General features: G+C 34.5%; 1 protein-coding gene across 18 annotated transcripts in view; it reads right to left on the bottom strand.

Moving 5' to 3' along the window:
• The window catches only part of MEF2A (myocyte enhancer factor 2A), a 239096-nt gene that overhangs the window by 102410 nt on the left and 112860 nt on the right, over positions 1-23826 (bottom strand). For all 18 annotated transcript variants that reach the window (XM_074234192.1, XM_074234193.1, XM_074234194.1 and 15 more), the window contains one exon: positions 3165-3368. In XM_074234192.1, the coding sequence (XP_074090293.1) occupies positions 3165-3368 (204 nt within the window). The remainder of the gene's footprint in view (positions 1-3164; positions 3369-23826) is intronic.

Below are 23826 nucleotides of genomic sequence, written 5' to 3'. Positions count from 1 at the left end.
TTTTAAATTATTCTTAATAGTAAAACTATTTATAGTACTAGTAGCAGTAAATTAATTTCATGGGCTATTATATAGGTAATTATTAGACCTTTATTTTTACAGTAATTCTAATATAAAAATATTCAAAACTTGATGTCCAAAAGCATCTCATCATAGAGAGGGAAAATAAAACTAACCTACAAATTAAAAAGATCACAAACATGTGCTACTATTTACAGAATAAAACCAATTATGAGAATTTATGAATTATTTTTAAAAATCAATATAAACAGCTTATTAGTACAGTATTTGCCGTACAATTCTTTAAGTAGTGTTGAGCATTGTAAACATTGTACAATGTCAAAAATTGTAATCATTGATGGAGTTAGTTGTAATTCAATTGGTGCACTCAATTAAAATATAGTTACTTTCCCAAACACAGTCCTTAGGCAAATTACAATATATGATTTAATTTTAAAGTTCTAATTCATTGCCAACTGGTTAAAATTTATGGTGAAGCTTTTTTCCCTAGATGACAAGGTGTATTAAAAGTGATTGCATGCAAAATTTTGGGAAAAAAGACAACACCTATGTCAAATGTCAAATAGCAGAATGCCATAAAAAATCCTGAGGCTTGAATTTGTTCAGTTAATGTAGAAAAGTAGGAGAGTTAAGATGTTAATAACTTGCAATAAAATATATTTCTTAAGAACTTATAAACAAATTTATGAATAATCTTTATAGCTGTCTCAGAATAATTCACTTCCAATACTGGAAGAAAAAGTGTGTACACCAATGCTGGGCTAGCACTATCATTATTGTTTATATGAAAAAAGACAGAAGATATTTATGGCTACAAAGTGTGATATCCACTGTCTTCTAATAAAAAGTATATTTTAGTCAAGCAAAAATTAAATATGCAAAAAAGAAAGCTAAGTTTTTCAGTCCTTAATACAAAACACATTCACTAACTCTTTATTCCTTCAATAATCTAATATGCTCCCTCTTCTTTATATTTAGCTCCTTAGAGCCTCATAAATTGATATGAATAATTTTAGCTCCATTCACACACTTGCAATTTAAAAAAACACATCAAAATCCCATTGGTTAATTCACAATTCTAGTTTCCAATCTGCACCTAACTAAAGCAGACTATTTTCTAAGAAGAGGAAAAAAAATATCCTTTTCATTTTAACAGTTTGTCACAACTGGGATGGAAAATTAGAGAAAAGCTAGAGGATAAAAATCAGAATATATACTTCATATTTTTTAAGGAGGTAGACTTTTAGATCTGAGTATTCAGAAACTCCTATGAAGGTAAGAACACCTGCAACAATGAAATAGCTTAAGTAAAATAAATACTCAGGTGGATCAATGTTAAATTGAAACCTTTGTTAACTGTAAATTAAAGGACTTATACTAAGAAACTAAGCCTGAATATTAAGTATGTGATTTTATGGGCATGGGGAGGGGAGGAAATTTAAGGATATATAATAAACAAAGTTGGCTATGTTTTCCATGTCTTACTTCAAAAATGTTAAATGATAAAGTCGTTTACACATGATTTTTAAAATAAGGTTAATAAGGTTTAAAATAAGTTAAACATTAGGAGAATGGTCATAGTTATCTAGTCCAACTGATCTTTATCTCATACAAAATGAACTAATAAACATTTAAAAGAGAAGCTTAATATACAACAAACCATGGCCAAAAAATAAACAAGAAGATGATTACCACTGATTATGCTATATTTTGCTACATCTTCTCATTTAAAAATTCAACTACTCCCTAAAATTAGCAGAGATACTTAGAATGTGTGTATATAATATAGATATCATGAAGTCAAAAGAATGCTGTATAAAGAAATGTCATAAAAATACATTTTAAAATTTATAATGCATTCATCTTAGAACTATAATGTAATATAAATGATCTCTACAAAGCCAATAAATTAAAATTCCTAAGGAAGAAAACTGGTAAAAATTCTCTTTTTTCATCAATTTTTAGGGAAACAAATTTTTATTTTGTTTTTATTCAATTCTTGTATTTGGTTTCAGGAAATTTAATGTACTCAAAAGGTCATGTAATAATAAAAAATACTCCATATCTACTAAATTTTACTATTTCAAGGTAATGAAGACTCTTGATTTTCATTCAGAAAGAATAATTTTAAACATTAAAAAAAGGGGGAAAAAAAACCTGGGCTAATGTGAAAGTGTACTCAGACTACATGAAAATAAGTATATTTTGTAGTTTCAAGATAAGAGTAAGATGAATGGAATGAGTCAGTACATTAATCCATTCTTCCTAATGAAACATTCCTCCGCTTTGGTCTCTCTTTTTATCTCCTCCCCAAATTTTTTTCCCCTTTGAGGGGAAGATTCATTTTAGCATATTTTTTTTTAGTAGAAAACCTATTTTGCTTCCCCCACCCTCTGATAAAACAATAGGTCTACTGAGAGTGAGGAAAATGTTAAGGAGAATAATTGGGGTGGGGGTACTCTAGTCCACTTAAACTAAGGTCCTCTTAAAAATATGAAAAGGTGATTTTTATCTTATTATATGTCATTAGATTTTTGAAGTTTGAGTTTTTATTAATGAAAGTAAAACAATAAAAGCTGTGCAACTATATAAGGTTAAGATCTTTCATATCATATTCTAACTTTTAAACATAAACACAAACTAAAGAGCTATAGATAAGAATTCAGCTCGACATATTATTAAAATATTTTCAAAGTTCCCTTGGAGGGATTCATGATGTTTAAGTTATTAAATCAACAAATATAGAAATTATTATTTTTTTAGTTTTTTTTTTTTTTTGCAAGGCAAACGGGGTTAAGTGGCTTGCCCAAGGCCACACAGCTAGGTAATTATTAAGAGTCTGAGACTGGATTTGAACTCAGGTACTCCAGACTCCAGGGACGGTGCTTTATCTACTATGCCACCTAGCCGCCCCTAGAAATTATTTTTAGAAAGTAGACATTATATGAAGAGAAAGCAAATTCTACCTGTAACTGTTTCACATAATTTTGCAATTGAGAAATCAGAATACAAACGTTCAATTTTTAACTTTTAACTTTAAAGTATCATTTTTAACATTTCAAGCACAAAGGTTAATTTGGTTACTCAAAATTAAAATGCAAAATATTATTTGTAAATTAATCATTTTTGGATATTTGTGTTACCTCGACAATATCCGAATTGGTTCTGCTCTCATGGGGTTCATTATATTCTGTGTACTTGAGGAGGACTTTGTCCATGTCAGTGCTGGCATACTGAAATAGTTTGTTAGAGCTGTTAAAAATGATGAGTGCTATTTCACAGTCACAAAGCACACTAAGTTCATAGGCTTTCTTCATTAAGCCAAATTTTCTCTTTGTAAAAGTCACCTGAAAAAGAAAGAAAATTGTCATAAAAATTCTTAATAGTTCTAAGCATAACTTAAGTATATCTTGTCTTCCTTACACATATAGTCTAAGATAACTAATTGAATTTCTATTTCTTTCATTTTAGAATCAAAATGACAACACAAATTCCCAAAATACATCATCTCCAAATCATCCAAATTTTATCTTTTACAACACTTTTAAAAAATACAAAGTGATCAGTATTTTTTATCAATAAACACTAATGCTCTCATAGTTTTCAACAATTTCCCCATGCAGGAATAATTTCTGCAAATATCCATGAAATTAATTGTTGATAGATCAAAATATCTTAGAGGAGATATGATATTTTTCTCTCCTTGGACACAAAGACAAATGAACTGATGTATCATAGTTGGTGAGAATGGATTCTAAGTTAAGTACAAGTTGAACTCCAGTCTCTGATGTTCCTTACACAGAGACTCCATGATTCAGAGAAAAGAGCAACTGTATTGGCAAGGGTTCCCTAGGATTTCCTCTACTTAATGACACTATTTATACTTTGAGCAATTATAGCATTGGCAAGGATGTGTAACTGACTAGAAGAAGAAAGAAGAGTATTGGACTTAGATACCATCTAGTAAGAAAGAGGAAATGAGACATAAAATCACACAGTAAATAGCAGTCAGAATCCGAACTTAAATGACTGCACACTAAGGACGGTATTATTCAAACAAAAGGTCCATAAAGGCACAGACTCACAATCACCAAAGGAGCCTGAAAAGATCTGTAGTAACAGGTGTTGAGTATGACTTTTATTTTTTACTGAATTTAACAATGAAGGTAACTGAGGGAGAGCTATAACTATCAAATAATGTCAGCAGCTACAGGAGGGAAAAGAATTGTTCTTGAAACCTACACAGATTGTGTCAGATCAGATGTTTGTCACAGGGAGCCAACAAGTATGATTCACTGAATGAAAATTGGTCTCACTGTTAGGGGAGAAAGTAAAATAGTTGGAGAAATCCTTTTCTGTTCTCTAGTACACATAGGAGAAAATGGCATATTCCCTAGCCAAAAAAAAGATCTAGGAATAAAGAAGCTCAAAAAAACAAAAGATGGAAGCTAAAAGAAAGTGAAGAAATAATAAGGATGGTACTGTGTTTTCCTTATTGGTAAGCAGTACTTGCCATAGAGGATGAACTGAACTTTTTAAGTTGGAAATAGCTTCTTCTAGTCCACAGAATGGAAAGAGGGATTCACAAATGCTACCAAGGAGGAGAGCAGTTATAAACTGGCTTCAGGAAGAAGAGATAAGTTGTAGGGCCAAAGCTGCTGAAAGGTATGTTATGGGTATTATATAAATTCAGTACCATCATGAAGTTTACCATGTCTAAGGTCTTCTAGGTGTGACATGGTAAACTAAGAATTGTTATACTAGTGCCTCATGTGGGCAATAAATGTTACTTTCAGAAATAACCTCTAAAGACTGAGTCGAGAACAGGAAACTGAAGTACTTATGAGGCACAGGCAGTGTTTTCATCACTATAACTGATTAAACATATAGATTTCATCAGAGACAGTAGTATATTAGAAGGAACTGGCTAAAAAATGATACCAAAAACTGCAATTTGACTTTATGTAGCATGGTGTAAGATTGGAAAATGAAAGATTGGGGTGGGGGGTGAAGTAGGGAAAATAAGTATCTTAGATATAGCTTCTACAACAGATATGAGGCTATATTACAATATTGGCATAGGAAGAATAGCTGTAGAGATCTTATTAAGTTGGGAACCAAGATTGAAGTCTTGGCTTCACCATTTAGTAGTCAAATGAATTTTGAGCAACTTACAACTCTAGGTCTTAGTTTTTCCCCCCTCTATAAAAGTGAGCTAAAAATGCATGTATTCAATGAAGTCATTATGCAAAAAGTGAAACTTGAAATGAAGTAGAGACTTTAATATGTATTAAACATGACTTACACCAAAAGTGAAAATGAATCTCATGATTAAGGTTACCAAAACTAAAATTAAAAATTAAGTACATTATATTACATGTTAATAATAAACAACCAGCTTCCATATTAAGGATGGCCAATTACCAAGCCATCAGACAATTCTCTATTCATCCACAAAAGAATCATAGAAATTTTGATGAAATTTAGAGATATTTGGTATGATCCTTTCATTTTACAGATGAGAAAAACTAAGACCCTCAAAAAGGGAGCTGAATGTAAAGTTCTTCCCACTATTCAACAGCCAACTCTCAGCAAGGTCCAACAGTCAGCTCTATTCTTTTTTGCTCAAAAAGGAAAAGCTTAAGGTAGAATGGAAGTTAGGGGAGCATTTTACTTCCAGAAGAAAAGTCATTTATGAAAACTCAAACCTGAAAAAAGGGAGAAACACTGTGGAAATCAATGGATGAGAGTGAAAGGGTACAAAAGGGTCTACATATACAAAAATATGTAAGGTAATTGTTTTTGATGTGGAAAAGAACTGTAAACCAAGGTAGTGCTCATCATTTGGGGACTAGTTAACCATCATGGTATATAAATGTAATCAACTACTATGGTGTTAAAGAGTCTGGTTTCACAACATGATCCTCATTTTGTCTTCTTACATTACTCCCTGTTAGACACTTCACATTTCTAGCCCGTTTAGTATTTCCTGCATATAGTTTTCAATCTCCCATTACTGTACTTTTGTACTGGCATGTTACCCAGGATTAAACACATTCTCTTCCTCAATTCCCACTCTCAGAATCTTTGCTTTTTTTTAACTTTTTCTTTCTCTCTCCTTCTCTACACCCTGACTCCAGATGATGTATGGTTTTGTTTTTTAACAATCTGGTGAAATATTTATTTATTAAAACCATTTTTCATTATAAATACCTTTTCACTAAAGTTGCCTTGGGTATACTATGTATATGTTTTGTATCTATTTGCATATGTTATATCTCCAATTATATGTTAATATATAAGCAAGTTTGTCTTTGTATCCCCAGGGCCCAGTACGGTACCTGGCACCCAGTCAACACTTAATAACTTCTCTTCAATGGCAAAAGACAGAATAAAAATAATTAATTGAAAATTAAAACCCAAGATTAAGTAGGAAAATTTATTTCTTTCTCTTTTTATGTTTTCTGTTGAAAGACCTGCAGGTTCATACACATCTAAATCCTGGACATATTTTATCCTATTAGCCTTTTTTTTAAATAAAAAGAGTAACTTCCCATCCTCTATTTCACCCCATTCAAATTCAGCAAGGGTAAATTATCAAGGCTCTTTTAATAGGGTAAAGTAAAAGACAATCTAAAATCTCATTTAATTTTCGTGAATATAATATTCAACAATTTACAAAAGGGAACAATAACCCAAAAAAGTTCTCGATAAGCACCACTAAAATCTTGGTTCCTTCTTTTCCCTCTTTGGACTAAGGAATAGAATGAGCAGTCAATTTAACCAAATATAAGCAAAAGTATCTTAAAGCATTAATAAACCTTATTAATCAAAAGTCCCTCAGATCTGGGACCTGAACCAAACTAGAAACTCTCCCCCATAAATGAAAGATTTGGGTAAAGAAAAGTTTATAAACTTCTCCAAGGGAGGTAAATACCAAATTAGTAATTACTGATAAATTGGTCAGTACTTTGGATTCCTCTCTGTGACTTGCCATCTTCTACCTCACAAACTTAAGAATGTCAATCCAGGGCTGCTGTATTAAAAATGAAGTCAAAGTAAAGAAAACTATGCAAAGACTGACAACAGAAATGAAATATATTCTTTTTCAATCATAGGGCAAAAAGCTGGGTAAATCCCCATACTTTTTAAGAGATAATGAACAACTCATCTCTTCCTCAGTTCCTGGAAAATAGAAAAAGTGCAGAGGGGAGTAAGTCGGGAGGAAAAGAGAAAGAAATAGGGAGAGAAAACCCAGCCTAGGCAACAGAAAATGTTTAGCTTCAGGATGAAGTTGTTTGCTATTGCTTCCAGGTTGATTTTTTCTTTTTCTTTTTTTTTTAGTAGCAGTAGCTGCTCAACCAACTTATCCTCAATCATCATATTCAGTACATTCAAAGCAAAGAGCAGCTGGGGCTTGAGAGAACTAATGAAAGAAGTGATAAGGAAGCTGTGAATCTGGGCCAGTTTCACTAATAGAACCTCTAACCAGTGGTGCTATTCTCAACTATTTGTAAACCTGCTTGAAATTTGGGTGTACCACAAAAACAATGAGATTCCTTCCTAAAACAAAACTCAGTGTGTTAAGTAACTCACACATAACCTAATCTTCAATTTAGTAGTACCCACTACCTTCAATCTTCCTGGAGAGGACAAGGAGCCTATCAAAAGCACACTAGTAATCTCTCAAATGGCTAGCTGGCTATATTCATCACAGTGTGATACTAGCTGGCTCAAGCTGCACAGCCTTGCCTCAGGTAGTACGCTTTACCAAAGTTCTGTCCATCAGTCGACCTATTTTCAATAACATTATTTTGAATAATTTTTCCCAATGAGTTTGTCACTTGGCCTGATGAAATATACCCTAGGATTCTAAATTTCTTTTTATTTATTCTTATTTTTGTACAAATGATGTTTTATACATTATTAAATATTCTTGTTTAAGAGTAACCATAATACCCCTCCCGCCCCCCAAAATATAGACTTGCATGAGCGATAAAGTAAAGAGAAAAAATTAAAATTAAAATAATAATAGGTGCAGCCAGGTGGCGCAGTGGATGGAGTACCGGCCCTGGAGCCAGGAGCATCCGAGCCCAAATCCAGCCCCAGACACCCAACAATCACCCAGCTGTGTGACCCTGGGCAAGCCACCCCAACCCCATTGCCCTACAAAAAACAAAAAATAAAATAAAAAAATAAAAAAGACACCCCCCCCCAAATAATAATAATGGTAGGGGCAGCCAGGTGGTACAGTGGACAGAGTGCTGGCCCTGGAGCCAGGAATACCTGGTTCCAAATCCGGCCTCAGACACCCAACAATCACCCAGCTATGCGGCCCCAGACAAGTCACCTAGCCCCATTTGCCCTGCAACCCTCCAAATAATGATGATAATAATAATAAAAATATACTTCAGTCTGTGTTCCAACACCTCCAGCTCTGTCATGGGTGGATCACATTCTTTATGATAAGTCCATCATAAAAGCTACTTGTATATTTTTCCATGGTTGCCACTGCTGATCCCAACTCCCTCCATTCGTACTTCCCCACTATCATATATATTATATTTTCTCTTTCCTTTCACTCTGACTCTACTGTAGGGTAGCTGAATGGCACAGCAGACAGATCCCTGGCCCTGGGGCCAAGAGACCAAGAGCCCACATATCACCTCTTAGGCCCAGCATCCACCCAGCCCTATGGGTCCTGGACAGACCATCCAATCCCAGCCCCTTGCAAGAAGTAAAAAAGAAAATGCATTATAGCTGACTTTTCTCTCCTATGATCTACCCTCTCCTCTATCACTCACATCCTCCCCCCTTCCCTCCTTCTTACTCCAGATGCCTATTTCTCATTGAGTATATATGCTGTTTCCTCTCCTACCCACCTCTGATGAGAGTGAAGGTTCCCTCATTCCCCCCTTGCCTTCCCCCTTCCATATCACTGCAATAGCTCAATGTAAAAAAAAAAAAATCTTATTATATGAAATATCTTAGCCTATTCCACCTCTCCTTTTTCTTTCTCCCATTCTATTTCCCTTTTAGCCATTGACTCCATTTTTAGCTTTATATTATATCTTCAAATTCAGTTCTCTCCTGTGCTTCATCTATAAAAGCTCCTTCTACCTGCTATATTAAATGAGAAGGTTCACATGAGTATTATCAGTATCATTTTTCTGTGCAGGAATACATGTAGTTCATCATCATTAAGTCCCTTAAATTTTCCCCTTCTCCTCCACTCTCTATGCTTCACCTGAGTCCTATATTTGAAGATCAAACTTTCTGTTCAGCTCTGGCCATTCCAACAGGAACATTTGAAATTCCCCTGGTTCATTGAAAGTCCATCTTTTTCCCTGGAAGAGGACGTTCAGTTTTGCTGGGTAGTTGATTCTCAGTTGCATTCTGAGCTCTTTTGCTGTCTGGAATATTATATTCCAAGCCCTACAAGCTTTTAATGTAGTTGCTGCTAAGTCCTGTATGATCCTGACCGCAGCTCCACGATATTTGAATTGTGTCCTTCTGGAATGCTTGTAATATTTTCTCTTTGACTTGGGAGTTCTGGGACTTGGCTAGAAAATTCCTGGGGGTTCTTTTTTGTGGATGTCTTTCCAGGGGAGATCGGTGGATTCTCTCAATTTCTATTTTGCCCTCTGCTTCTAGGATATCAGAGCAATTTTCCTGGAGTAATTCTTTGAAAATGATGTAAAGGCTCTTTTCCTGATCATGACTTTCAGGTATTCCAATAATTTTTAAATTATCTTTCCTGAATATGTTTTCCATATCAGTTGTTTTTTCAATTAGTTGTTTCACATTTTCTTTAATATTTCATTCTTTCGGTTTTGAAGAATTGTGTCTTGATTTCTTGTAAAATCAGCAGCCTCCCTCAGTTCCATTCTACATCTGAAGGATTTGTTTTCCTTAGAGAGCTTTCTTATCTCTCTTTCCATCTGACCAATTTTGCTTTTTAAAGCATTCTTCTCCTAAATAACTTTTTGAACTGTTTTATCCATTTGACCTATGCTGGTTTTTAACATGTTACTTTCTTCAGTATTTTTTTGGATCTCCTTGACTAAGCTTCTGACTTCTTTTTCATGTTTTCCCTGCATCTCTCTCATTTCTTTCCCCAATTTTTCTTCTATCTCCCTTACTTGATTTTCAAAGTCTTTTTTGAGCTCATAGCCTGAGCCCAATTTCCGTTTTTCTTGGAGTCTTTAGATGCAGGAGCTTGGACTTCCTCATCTTCAGACTGAGTATTTTGATCCTTCTTGGGATCATAGACAAAGTATTTTTCAATGGTGTTCCTCTTTTTTTCTCTAATTACTCATTTCGCCAGCCTGTGCCTGGTTTTGGGGGGGGGGTGGGTGCTTCCTGAGCTTTTGAATATTATTGGGATCCCACAAGGATCTCTGTGTGTGAGGGTCTGTCTTCCCTCCTGGTCTGTGAATGACCACAAGCGTACCCCTCTGCCATGGGGATGAGGTGGGGAGGCCCTGCTGTTCTATGGGGGGGGCCTAGACTGCAATCAGGATCTGAATGTGTTCAGAGCCCCAGAGTCCTGTTCCAGGGACAGAGGACAGACCTTGGCATTCTCTCTCTGCTCCCCTACCTAGGCTCAGCATTTACGCCTGGGGGCTCTTGCTTACCAGCCCCACCTGCTTCTAGTTCCTGGATCTGGGCTGCCACAGCCATGCTGCTTACTAAGTGCCCTGAGGGCTGCCTTCATGTGTTTGCTCTGGCAGAAGTCCCCCAAGTTGTGCCTGATGCTCCCCAGGGTGTAGGTCAGGAAAACTGCCCCCGCTGCTGTGAGCCATAGCTCCTGTGCCCTGAGGCTGCCTCCAGGAGGCTGAAGTTCCTTCACTCTGGTGGGCCACCCCTCTAACCCTGTGGAGCTGAGCCTTTCCACTATTTTCTAGGTTACTTGGGCTGGAGAATTACCTCAATGGATACCTCTGTGGATTCTGTCTCTTGAAAATTCAGTTAGAGTCTTTATTTTATAAGTTTGGAAATATGAGAGAGAGAGAGAGAGAGAGAGAGAGAGAGAGAGAGAGAGAGAGAGAGCGTGAGCACCTGAGACGATCCTCTCCTGTCACCATCTTGGCTCCACCCCAGATTCTAAATTTCTATCTGTGAACACTTGAGTTATTATGAATGCAGTCACAGATTAAGAGATCTCCTTTGTCACTGAAGGCAGGTGTTGAAGATACCAAAAAATAAAAAATAAAACAATATTTAAACAAAGAAGTAAATATAAGTAATCTGAGGAGAGATAATGTGGTGTTATTAGTGAAAACCAGAAGAGCTTTCCCATTAGAGAAGCTAGGGATTCTAAGAGGTAGAGGTGACAAAGTACTTCAATTCACAGATGGAAGAGATCCTGTGCCAATGTACAAAGAGAGAATATGGAAGGCCAAATTTGGCAAACAACAGATAAGCTGATTGGCTAGAATATTGCATGCTTAAAGGAGAGTGATATGAAATAAGCATGAAAGGGTAGGTTGAAGCCAGATTGACTTTGGATGGCAGACTGGGTTTTCATTTTATCCTACATACAATGAAAAGACAGCAGATTTCTTTGTAAAGGTCAGTCTAAATCACGGTCAGGCTTGTATTTTAGAATGATTAATTTAGTAGCTCTAAGGATGATGGACTGGGAGTAAGAAAGACAGGAAGCAAAGAGAATAATAATAAATAGCCAATGCTAAATGCAGAAAGACAAAAGCTGAAAAAAAGACCTGGAGTTAGGAAGACAATTTCAAATCTGGTCTCACTAATCTGTGTGACTCTAAGCAAGTCATTTAATCTCTGTCTTAGGTTTTCACATTTGTAACGTAAGATATTTAATGTCTCCTGGGTATCAAATGAAAAAAAAAACTTGTAAATTGCTTTGTAAAAATATTTAATAGCAACACCTATATGAATGGGTAGCAATTATTATTCTCAAAAGCATTTTCTATACTAGTAGAGAACTGGAAACAGTGGATGCCCACCAACTAAAAAACTTGGTTAAACAAAATGTGATAAGTGAATATAATAGAATATTACTGTGTAGTAAGAATTAAGGTGAAGAACTCAGAGAAACATGGGATGATTTGTATGAACTTACGTAGAGTTAAACGAGTAGAATCAAAAGAATCTACCTAGTTATACCAAAGAAAATGAAAATAATACTAAAAGAAACCTTTAATGACCAAGCTTGATTCTGTGAAATAGACAATGAAGCATACCTCCACCACTTCTCAGCAAAGAGGATGATGATAACAACTATAAATAACAAGAGTTAGAACTTATAAAGACTTTGAAGATTTGCAAAATACTTTATAAATATGATCTCATCTTATTCTCCTTTTAAAGATGATGAAAACTGGGGTAAAATGAGATTAAATAGTTCATCTAGGGTCTCATAACAAGTTAGCAGTTGAAACAGGAACTGAACTTGGGGCCCCAGTTTCAAAGTCATTTGCTTTATCAACTTATCAATAGCTCAAGTTGAGGACTATAGGTATAGGACCATGGTATTATGGCATTTAGCAAAGACTGATGTAAAAACAACACATCTAATAACTTTTAAGAAGGCAGTAATGTAGAAAAGATAGGTGGAGAAAAGGGGGTGGGCTCAAGAGATGCATTTAGAATAGGCAAAACTCAGGAAATAGAAGAGTTGAGACTAATAAGCTATATTCAATGGATAAAAGTTATAGGTTAGGCAGATTCTCCAAGAATGTAAAAGACTGCTTTATGCTAAACCACTATTTCTTGATGGCATTGTAATGAGGACTTGTGGCAGGGATTGGACTAAAAGATTAGAAGTTCCTTAGATCTGGGTCTTACCACTATCTGACTGTGTGTAAGAAAAGCCCAAAACCAACAAGATATTAGGCACGTAAGATGTCCATTACAGGCAAAACTTGTGCTATTAAGTGATTCTATTTTGACTCTTTGATTTATATTAATTGCCTTCTCCATTCTTGAATCTCACTGGCACTGATTCCTGACCTTTGTTCATTGCATTTTCTCTTGTTAGACAGAAGTCTATACCTTTTCTCTATTCTTAACTCCCCCTATAGAATAGACCTCTCAGTATGACATAGCACCTTAGAAGATGGCTTTTCTAAGAACTGTTTAGAGTATGTCTAGAACAGCTCTACCACTGTGAAAGAACACCTTCACATTCTAAGCTCCTTATGAAGATCTCTGATAATCTATCTTTTGCTTAAAGGCCTCCAGGAATAAGAGTATATTACATTATGAGATGCTGAAACAGTTTCAAGCACCCTGAAATTTTCCTAAGCTGTTCATATTTCATATATGACTGCATTTTTCTTGAATCCCAAGATAAGGGTCTAACTAGATGTGTTTTACTGTCCAACAATCACATCTAACTTTGCTTTCTCAGTATCATCTTGACCTGAAACAGTAAAACTGAAAAGGATACAGAGGCTGGTCTAGACACTTATAAGATTCCAAAAAAGAAAATTAAGCATAGTTGATAGATAACTAAAGATGCATGCCAACTATACAGTTCACCAAAACCCAATACTCAACTGAAGCACCAGTGTAATGTCATTTTGATATCTCATTAAAGCAATCAATTTTAATGAATGGATAACACTTTAAAGAGCAACATATTTATGCTCTTTTTAGTGAGATAACTAACAGAAAGATAGTATTGAGTTTCTTATTGAAATAAAAGTAGGAGGTGAAGTCTAAAAATTCTTTGTAAATCATAACATCAAAAGGATAAAAGCAATACTCCAGAAGTTAACTTACTTATTCTCCTACCTATAGATAAAAATAATATACCTAAAGTATATCAATTGATAAATATTTTTATTTTGAAGGCAAGTGGAAAAAAGATAACTCAATTACATGTTATAACCCATTCTAATGTCTAACAGTTCTTGTTTTCAGGAAATTTTCCTTTATGTCCAACAAATTCCTTGATGTTGCAATTTAAACTCATTTCTTAATATTCTATCTGAGGCAAAATAATGTAAATTTTATGATCTTGTGGTCGATTAAATTTTCCATGGGAAATATAATAGAAATCAACAAGAACCTTTCCAAGATTGTATTAAAATCTTAAAAATTTTCATTATTTAAAAGCTTTTTTTCTTGCTTTTAAATGGTTATTTTAATTTTAATGTGATAGCAAGAAATCCATTCTATATATGGATTTTGTGATATTACTATTTTTTCGATAGTTGCATTTTTTTGCATATTGTTTTTATTTTCATTTCTTTAATCTGAATGTCTTCCCCACAGTTTTCTGTATTTTTCATTTATCAGTTTATGATACATTATATTCATACACATGACTCCAAACATTCACAACCTTTTGAAATATAAATTGTTTCCAAAACTTTGGTTTATAAAAAATGCTACTATAATTTTGTGTATCTAGGTGCTTCCTCACTATCAATAAATATCTTTATAGAATATTTCTAATAGTAGCATTACTGTGTCCAAGGGTATGAATAGTTTTGTAATACTGTTGTTTAAATCCAAGGGAGGTAGTATGATGTACAGAAAAGAAGATACATTTCTGGTCAAAGGATCTGTATTCAAATCGCATAAGTATCAATCAATACTTATGTGATCTTAGATTAAGTCACTTAACTCCTCTTGAATCATCTCACCTATAAAAAAACAGGCATATTTTGCCTCCCCTCTGGCTTTAAAATATGATTTGATGATGCTGTTTTCCAAATATTCAATTTTTAAAATCAATACAGATTTACTTTTTAATGTGCTAGATCCTAGAGGAAATAATACTTTCTTCTTAAGAAATATTTGATCTTACTCAATTACAATAAGACCTAGAGCTGTGGTTATATTGATATGGGGAACTCTCAGTTGAAGAAATCCTTTCCAATATGGATCAGCACCTTCTTTGCAGTTTAACTAGACTCTAGGCTCTAGAGCTGAGAGATGTTAAATGATTTGCCCCAGATTAAGTAGTTAATATTTGTCTAAGGCAGGGCTTGATATCAGGTTTTTCTTGTTCCTAAGATGGCTCTCTGTTCACACCAAGTTATGCTGTCTTTCAGTATCACAAAACCAAAATATGTTATATGAACTAATTCATACATAAGACATAATAAGAGCAAAACACACAAAAGTAATTCAGGTAAATAGACCTCAGCAAATGATCAATTAATCATTTGGAAGAACATAAAATCTTCAAGTCAGAAAGGGATTGTTTATATGCTAAGCTCTCATCTAATATTAGATGGGATTTGACTGTGGCTTCAATGGATGGCTAGGATTTAGATAATACATTGCTATTTTTCCTCTGAAAGAACATGTCTATGAAGCATAGAAGTGACACCAGCCTAACTACTACATTTCAGAAAGACTCAGTACCTTCAGTTTTCCTTATGCCTTTTAATCATTTTTTTCTTTGAAATATAACAAAAAAAAAAAAAAAAAACTCCAAGCTGGAAAATGAAATGCCAGGATTAAATTATTTGAGATTTATCATTAAACAAGGAAAATTACTCATTACTATTTGAAAAATGCAATCATAGAATTTTAGAGCTAAAAAGAACTTGGAATTCATGTAATTAATTGGATTAATTAAGAAACTGAATTGAGACTATCATCTGCCCAAGGTCACTTTAGAGGTCAATAACAGAATTCATTTCAATACACCAAGCATTTAGATAGCATCCACTATGTGAGTGGCACTGTGGTAGAAACTAGAGGGTCTGACTGAGGTGGGGATGGGGGAAAGGGAGGAATAGTGATGGGGAAGTGAAAACAAAAATGAAATAGTCTCTTCTCCTGTTATATATACAGGTAACATATAGGCACAACAGAAATTTAAATATAAAATTCAAAGCATCCATGATATATGCAAGAATACTTGGAAGGGGCAGATTGGGGTAGGAGTATCAAAACAGAATCAAAATGTATAATAAGTATATCTGAATTGATCTATGAATGAAGCTATGAGGTAGATGTATAAAAGGGCATTCTAGGCATAGAGAATAGTAATGCAAAGGCTCAGAGACAGGAGATGGAATGTGATGTAATTAACAATTAGGCTAATTTTAGTCCAAATGTAAAAGCTGGGAAGAATAATACATATAAAACTATCCTATGGAAGTTGATCTCTTGTCAACAATTTATCTATTATCCTTTGGACAAGAATAGGTTTCTTACTTTCATATAAAATTTTACCTTGTATAATATTTAAGCTTTTGAAAAAGAATATTTTATTTTTTTTAAAATAGCATCTCTTGAACATTAAGTTTTAAAGCAAAATGGTTTTGCTACAAGTTTTAGTCAAATAATAAGATACTGTAATTTTGAAATAATACTATTTCCAGTTGGAATTAAGGAAATAAATCACTTCAGTTCTATCCAGAATTTTGACAATGTTATCAAAAAGACTTTATTAGTAGTCCATTTTATGGAAAAGTTCGTCTCAAACCCAAAGAAGGAGAATGACAGTGTACCTATGATACATCATTTAAAAGTTTCCTTACCTCATCTCTCCAGAAAATAAGGCTTAAATTGAAATTAAAGTAATTTCCCTTCCATCATGGTTTTCTAAGTAATAATCAAATCAGCAAAATGGACACTAGGTCCAAAGTCTACTTCTACCCAGCTATTCCTAGTCCCTGTTATAGTTTAAAACAAATAAAACCTGGTTGAGGGGCAGGGAGGAAGAGGGGATATAAGCAGACTAACAGTAGCAACAGTAGTTCTAGCTAAATTGAAACCAAAGCAGCCAAAACAGAAGAGGAATTTGGGGAGGAGAAAAAAAAGAGACCAAAGCAGAGGAATATTTTATTAGGAGGAATGGATTAATGTACTAACTCATTCCTAGAATAATAGGAAGAAAGAGTATTTAAGACCAAGAGGGAAATACAAGCCAAGGGTTTCAATAGAGCCACTGATATGTGATTATGTGATGCTTAAAGCTTGACAAGGAATGTATAACCTAGGCAGATTTTATAACCAAGTGCATCCCAACTTGGTGTGACACTTTTTTTTTTTTAGGTTTTTGCAAGGCAATGGGGTTAAGTGGCTTGCCCAAGGGCACACAGCTAGGTAATTATTAATTGTCTGAGGCCAGATTTGAACTCAGCTGCTGTTCTATCCACTGTGCCACCTAGCTGCCCCTTGGTATTTAATAAAGGCGCTGAGCCATCCCTATCTATAAACTTTGTTATTTATGTTATCACAAAATTGAATAATCCGATATAAATCAATTTCCTGGCATCAAAAATATATGCATTTGTTTAAAATAAAAATCTTTTTGAAGCACTTTTTCCTATGTTCCTATTTGTTGGATGGATGAAATCACTAGCAAGATTAAGTTCTGGGAACTTTATTAAAGGAATCCCACAAGATTAAATAGAGAAAACTATTGTGGCCTTTCAGGTTGCATCAGAAAAAAACAAACCTAAAAACCCCTTCTTCTCATTATAAAAATTAATTTAATTTACTAATCACAAATTTCTCAGCCACAAATAGGTTTTTCATTATCTCCTTTGGTATATAAAACTAGATATGATCAATGAGAACACTGAAAATGATACAAATGAAAAACACAAAAGAAAATTCACTTGGCAACAACCTTATAGATTTAATGATTTATATAAATGATCTAAACTTTACTATGGAAGAAACAGGAAAACAACAGAACTTGTACTTCATTTAACATTTAACACAGTTTACCACAGTTGGCCATGGGTGGCCTTACCTTAAATTTATTGCTATTATTATTATTAGAATTTTATAAAAATTGAGTTTCAACCAACAATGGATAGTATTATGTATGCAGGTATGTGTGTGTATATATGTATGTGTATATATAAACATGATAGCTTAGATTATAATATGTACAAACTTCAGAGGAGAACAAAAATGTTCAATCTTTTTTTTTGCCTCAACTTAATTTAGATGTAACTGATTCCTTAAATATTCCTTAATTATGAAGTCTCTCAGAAGAATCCATGATTTCATCACACTGAGCAACTCCTAAGTTGGGAACTCACATATAGAATGTAAATGATTTTCAAGGTAATGCAACTAATATAAGTGCTTAGGGTAGGACTAGAATATAGGTCTCTTAAGTCTCTACCCACCAAACCAATTTTGCCTCTATTTAAATATTCCCTAATTAAGGAAAAAAATAGATCACTAAGCTCTGAAGATGAAATTAAGACGGAATACTTAATCTATAGTTTAATTTTAAAATGAGGCAAAAAACTGTCACAGATAGGTCTATTTCATTAGTTTTAGTAGTGAACTTTGGGAGAATATCTACCAGGTGTCATAAGGAAACTATTGCCAACTGAAATAGTTTTTGCCAGATCTCAGATTTCCCTTAATCTATTGTGAATACATCAAGATCTAAGTGGGGGGGGCAGAGCCCCCCTCGAGCTCCCCAAACCACTCCAAATACCTTTAAATAAAGACTCTAAATAGATTCTAGAGGGGCAGCAAAAAGATCGAACGAAACAACTTTCCAGTCCAAGACAACCTGAAAGTTCCAGGGGAACAGTCTGCTGAACTAGGGTGAGAGAGGAGTATAGGGAAGTACAGGCCCTGCTGGAGCAAACTAGCCTCAGGCTTTCAGAAGAGATAGCAAGACAACCGGATCAGTAGTATTTTCCAGACTTTTCAGTTGAGAGATTGCCTAGGACAACTTGGAAGGTCAGCAGGAAAAGTCTGCCACACCAGGTGAGATTTGAACACAGTCCAGTGTAATTCTCAACAGTGCAGACCTAAACCTAGCAGACCAGGAGCAAGCTTCATGAGCCACTAATCAACAGGGGCAACTGTTTCTGAAGCTTACAGACCAGGAATTAAAGGGGTCAGAAGGTGATTACAGGGATCTCTTTGCTATCACTGTGGCAAGGCTGTGTTGCTTTGCCCAGTCTAGGGCCCCAGTCCCAAGAAAAGGAGCAGATGAACAACAATTTACTGTGATAGCAGAGCAGGGACTCTCCTCACAGTTTCAAGGCAGAAAGGAGTGTTTGTGGTTGCCCACAGACCACAACACAGGCCTCTCCTTAGATCATAAGACCTTTGAAGAATTGAAAATTTGCAGGTCCCGAGAAGTATCTCTGAAAACAGCTGCATCTACCCAAAAGCTTGTGACAGTGCACCCTCTATCTTGGAAGAAGAGTCCCACCCTAATAAAGAGTCATATGCTGGGGAAATTATCAAACAGAAGTAAAAATTCAGTCCATAGAGTTACAATGGTCATAAGGAAAATCAAAACATATATCCAGAAGAAGAAGAAAACAAAGCCAAAAGTTCAAAATTTGGTCTAAGGCCATGGAAGAACTAGAATAATGGCTGAGTAAGTGATGAGACAAACAGAAAGGGAGGAAATTGAGGCAAAAGGAGTTAAGTGATTTACCCAGTGCCACACAGCTGAGAAGTGCCTGAGGCTGAATTTAAATTCAGGAAAAGAAGTCTTCCCAACTTCTGGCCTGGGCACTCTATCCACTGTACTACCAATACCTTCTGTATCTTTGTTGCAAAATGTTTGCTCTTTTGTTTTTATTATTTATTTAAAGTAAAGTTGAATGGTTAAAAGTAAAGAATATCACTTCCTATTGTGATTCAATAAGCAAAGAATTCTTTTTCAGTAATTCTAATACAGTAAAGCATTTGATTTATTTAGAAGTCATTTACCTAGTTATCTCAAATATAAAAAAACTGAAGTCAAAAAGTTAAGTATATAATTTCAAAAGAAAGAATATAAAGTACAAATAATAAAGCTCATGCATGTTAATAATAATAATAAAGATATGGTTCATTCAAAACCATAACTATGGCCTATTTGAGATACAATATAACAAATTTGGTTATGTTTTCTTATTTATTGAAAGAAAGTACAGTTGCTATATAGTTACTACTGTATACTACTACTAGAATAGTGACTATTATTGTGATTCAATAAGAAGAGATCTCTTTCTCAAGAATTTTAATATAGTAAATCATTTGGCTAATTGAAAAATAGTTTACCTTGTAACTTCAAATAATAAAAAAAGTTGAAGAGCCAGAAAGTAAGCACAAGTCCAATAGAAAAAATATGAGTAATACAGCTCATGCATATTAATAATAAAAGGTCTGACTCAAACTCTTATCTGTGACCTATTTACTTAATACTGATAAATTTGGTTATGTTTTCCTCGTTCATAGTAGACTGCTGTCTTAAAACTGGAAGATAGGACCTGTTAAAAATTGAAACTAAATACCTACTGAAGCAAAATAAAAATTATATATAGTTATACTGGTAAAGGAAAGAAAGGGATCAAGAAAGATATGATTGCAAACTTAAATTATTAGGATGGTGGTATCCTTGATGATAACAAAAATGTTTGGTAGATAGAATATGTATGAGAGGAAATAAGAGTTCTATTTTGAGAATAATAAATTATAAATGTCTGCAGGATAACCTATTTGAAATGTACAATAGATAGTGTCAAAATATTAGAAGCCACCCTGTTTTCCAGAGCCAAGATCTAGCAAGCAAGCTGTTCCCTGAGCCTGGCATAACAAAAATTCTTTGCACTCATTCTTTGGGTGATCTCAGTCACAACAAAACCCCAAAATTGTTTCACATAACCATTATATTGCTTTGACCAATGTTTTCTCAGCTCAGACAAGCACCTGCTGTATCCAAATTCTGGTCAGAAAGCTCTGCTAGGAATCAGACTTGTTACATTGCTGCTATTGCCTCTATCAAAGTTACAACTCACTGTGCAGGCATTGGCATAAATATTGAGATTTGGTCAAATTAAAGTGGGTCCCCCAACTAGGAGTAGGACCTGAGCACCTGTCCTAGATTGCATGCAATTTCTCACTTTTAAATTAAACTTGCTTGATTTCTGACTCTCCCATCTCCCAGTTTAGAAGCTGGTGTGGTTTTCAGGTGAAAGAAATGCTCAGGAGGATGATTAAAGCTGGATATATAAATATGGGAGTCCTCTCAATAGAGACTGGTGAATCCATGAGATAACCAAATGTTTCAAGTGTGAAGAGAATTCAGAACAAAATTTAGAGTATACCTAGATGAAGTGGTGTAATAATATGAATTCCAGCAGAGGGAAATGAGAAGAAGCAGAAGTCTAAGTAAGAACAGGGTCACAAAAATCCAGGCAGGAAGTGACCAACAGTTGTGTCAAATGCTTCAGGAAGGGTAAAAAGGATGAGGACTAAGAAAAAGTACTTCACAATAAAGAGATCATTATTTTACTTTGCAAAGAGTAATTTTCAATTGAATACTGAGGTCAAAAAACATTGTAAAGGAAAGAAAATGAAGGTATTTCATAATGAGCATGGATAACTTTTTAAAGGAATTTAGCAGAGAATAAAAGAAGTAATATTGGGTGACAATGAGTGGGGATGGCAGGGTGAAATGAGTAATTTTTTAAGAGCAAAAGAGAAAGATTTATTTGTAGGCATCAAAGAAGTAACCAGCAGAAAGAAAAATGACAGGTGAGAAAGTATAATAGCAGGAGTCATCTGCTGGAAGAGATGGAAGGAATGAGATCAAGAGAATATAGAGACGCAATGGATTTGATGAGGGAAAAGGCCATTTCCTTTAGAAACTGGAATAAAGGAGGAAATAGTGGGGAATAATTGTTCAGGTATGTGAGATGAGAAGAGGGATTTGTCAGCAAATGATTTAGATTTTCTTATTCAAGTAAGAGTTGAGGGGCAGAGAATGAGAGAAAGGGTACCAAGGAAAGTTTTAAAACAAGTGAAATTGATAAATGGTCAAAGGCTATAAAACAGGCAATTTTCCGATAAAGAAATCAAAGCTAACTATAGTAATATGAAAAAAGTGCTCTAAATCACTATGATTTGATAAACACAAATTTAAAAAACTGAGGTACTACCTCAAATTGAGTTACACCTATCAGATTTGCTGCTCTGATGAAAAAAGGGAAATGATAAATGAAAAGTTGGGACACCAAAGCCCAGCTGGTGGAGTTTTAAATTGAATCCAACCATTCTGGAAAACAATTTGAAACTATTCCGAAAGGGCTATAAAACCATGCATTCTTTTTAATACAGCAATACCACTACTAGGTCTATATCTCCAAGAGATTTTTAAAAAGAAAAAGAACCTAAATGTAGGAAAAATATTTATATTAGCTACTTTTATGAAGGCTAAGAATTGGAAATTGAAGCTATCTATGATGCACGCAAATATAGTAATATTTTCCTAAAATGAGATATCTGGTTCTAACTCCTATTATAAATGTAAGCAAGTCCTTTCAAAGAGACCCATTCTGCTCATAATTACCAACTGGGAGTTTTCATTAAGCCCCAAAATCTATACAAAGGGTATACAAAGATCCTTTCATAAAAGGGTCTTCTTTAGGATGTAAACTACTATAGTGAGTAGTATACTCCCTTTCTCTTCCGTTATTTTATGATCAATTACCATGTTTTTTCAACTCTATTTTTATATTACACCGAGTCTATTAAAATTAATACGAGCAGCTCTTTTGACATCCTCATCTTACACATTTCAAATACTGAGGAGACAGTATGAAATATACTGATAAAGAAATATTATATTTACTTCAAGAATTATTCATATTTTATAAAGATATATTCAGATTCTGTGATGTATGGTTTAGTCTGTTACCTCTGTTTCTCCTTTATTCTATCAGTGTCTACTGATTTTACCAAAAGACCCTAGTATCTGAAATTATATTCCAACTGTTTCCTCATCCACCAGCCCTATCTATTCCCATTCATTTCTTCAATAGTTGTTTTCCTTAAAAAAAGTCTTGCTGCATTATCAGGAAAAATTTATGTCCAACTTTGCAGAAACTTATGCTTCATTGCTTTCCTGCTTCCAATATTCCAATGTAGTCCAGATGTTCCTGAATCTCTTCAGATAGGCAACTCTTTCAATGACAGCTTCTCTCCCTGTACCTGCCTTTCTTAAATCCCAATATGTATGCAGCATTCCTCCTCAATTCTCCATGCTTATCATCTCTAAGGAGAATTTTAAATCTTAATTCACACAAAAAAAACAACAAAATTATTTTTTAAATGACACTGAAAAACAAGCAAATGGTAATAAGAAAAAGGAGAAAATAATTTCATAATAATTTCATATGGATGATAACCAATCTATACCATATTTGACTGAGCTTAAAAAGTATCTTTTCTTTTACACTTAACATTCAGCACAAGTCCAAATTGTTTTCTAGAATCTAACCAATTTCTGTGTGGGCACACATAGGCTTGTTTGGATTAGCATTAAGTTTTATTTGAAGTTATATGATAATTGGTAGAATTCATTCCTACAGAAGATGATGGAAAAAAGCTGGAAATTACCGGGCTCTCCTAAATCCCCCCTCCCCCCAACAAGATAAAATAGCATCTCAAAGTGAACTCTGAGAGTCAGAAATAAGAGTAAAAAATAAAATTAAAATAAAAAAAGTTCTCCTAAGACAACTTGGAAAGAAGTTAGGAAAAGACCAGACCCTTCTGGGTGGTGCCCTGGTAGACACCAACCTAAATCCACAAACAACAAATCCTGGGGACAGTTATGAGGAATACACCTTCAGGAACTTTCGGTCACAAACAGTATGGGTATCAGACAGATTCTCAGGGGAAGATTGTAGTGCCCACTACTTGCTCTGGATGTTGAACCCAGGTGTACTGATCATACATGATTCCAGGAAGTGGCCCTGAGAAAGGAGCATATATGCCAGTGAGTGCTAGCATTGGGGCAGGGACCTTACTGGCCACATGTGGGCACAGAAGGAGAGTGGAGTCCCTGCTAGGGCAGAAGGGTAAGCTAAAACATGCAAT

This window comes from Macrotis lagotis, chromosome 4 (genome assembly GCF_037893015.1).
Source record: "Macrotis lagotis isolate mMagLag1 chromosome 4, bilby.v1.9.chrom.fasta, whole genome shotgun sequence".
In the NCBI taxonomy this organism is placed as follows: domain Eukaryota; kingdom Metazoa; phylum Chordata; class Mammalia; order Peramelemorphia; family Peramelidae; genus Macrotis; species Macrotis lagotis.
This window is presented reverse-complemented; position numbering and strand designations above follow the sequence as displayed.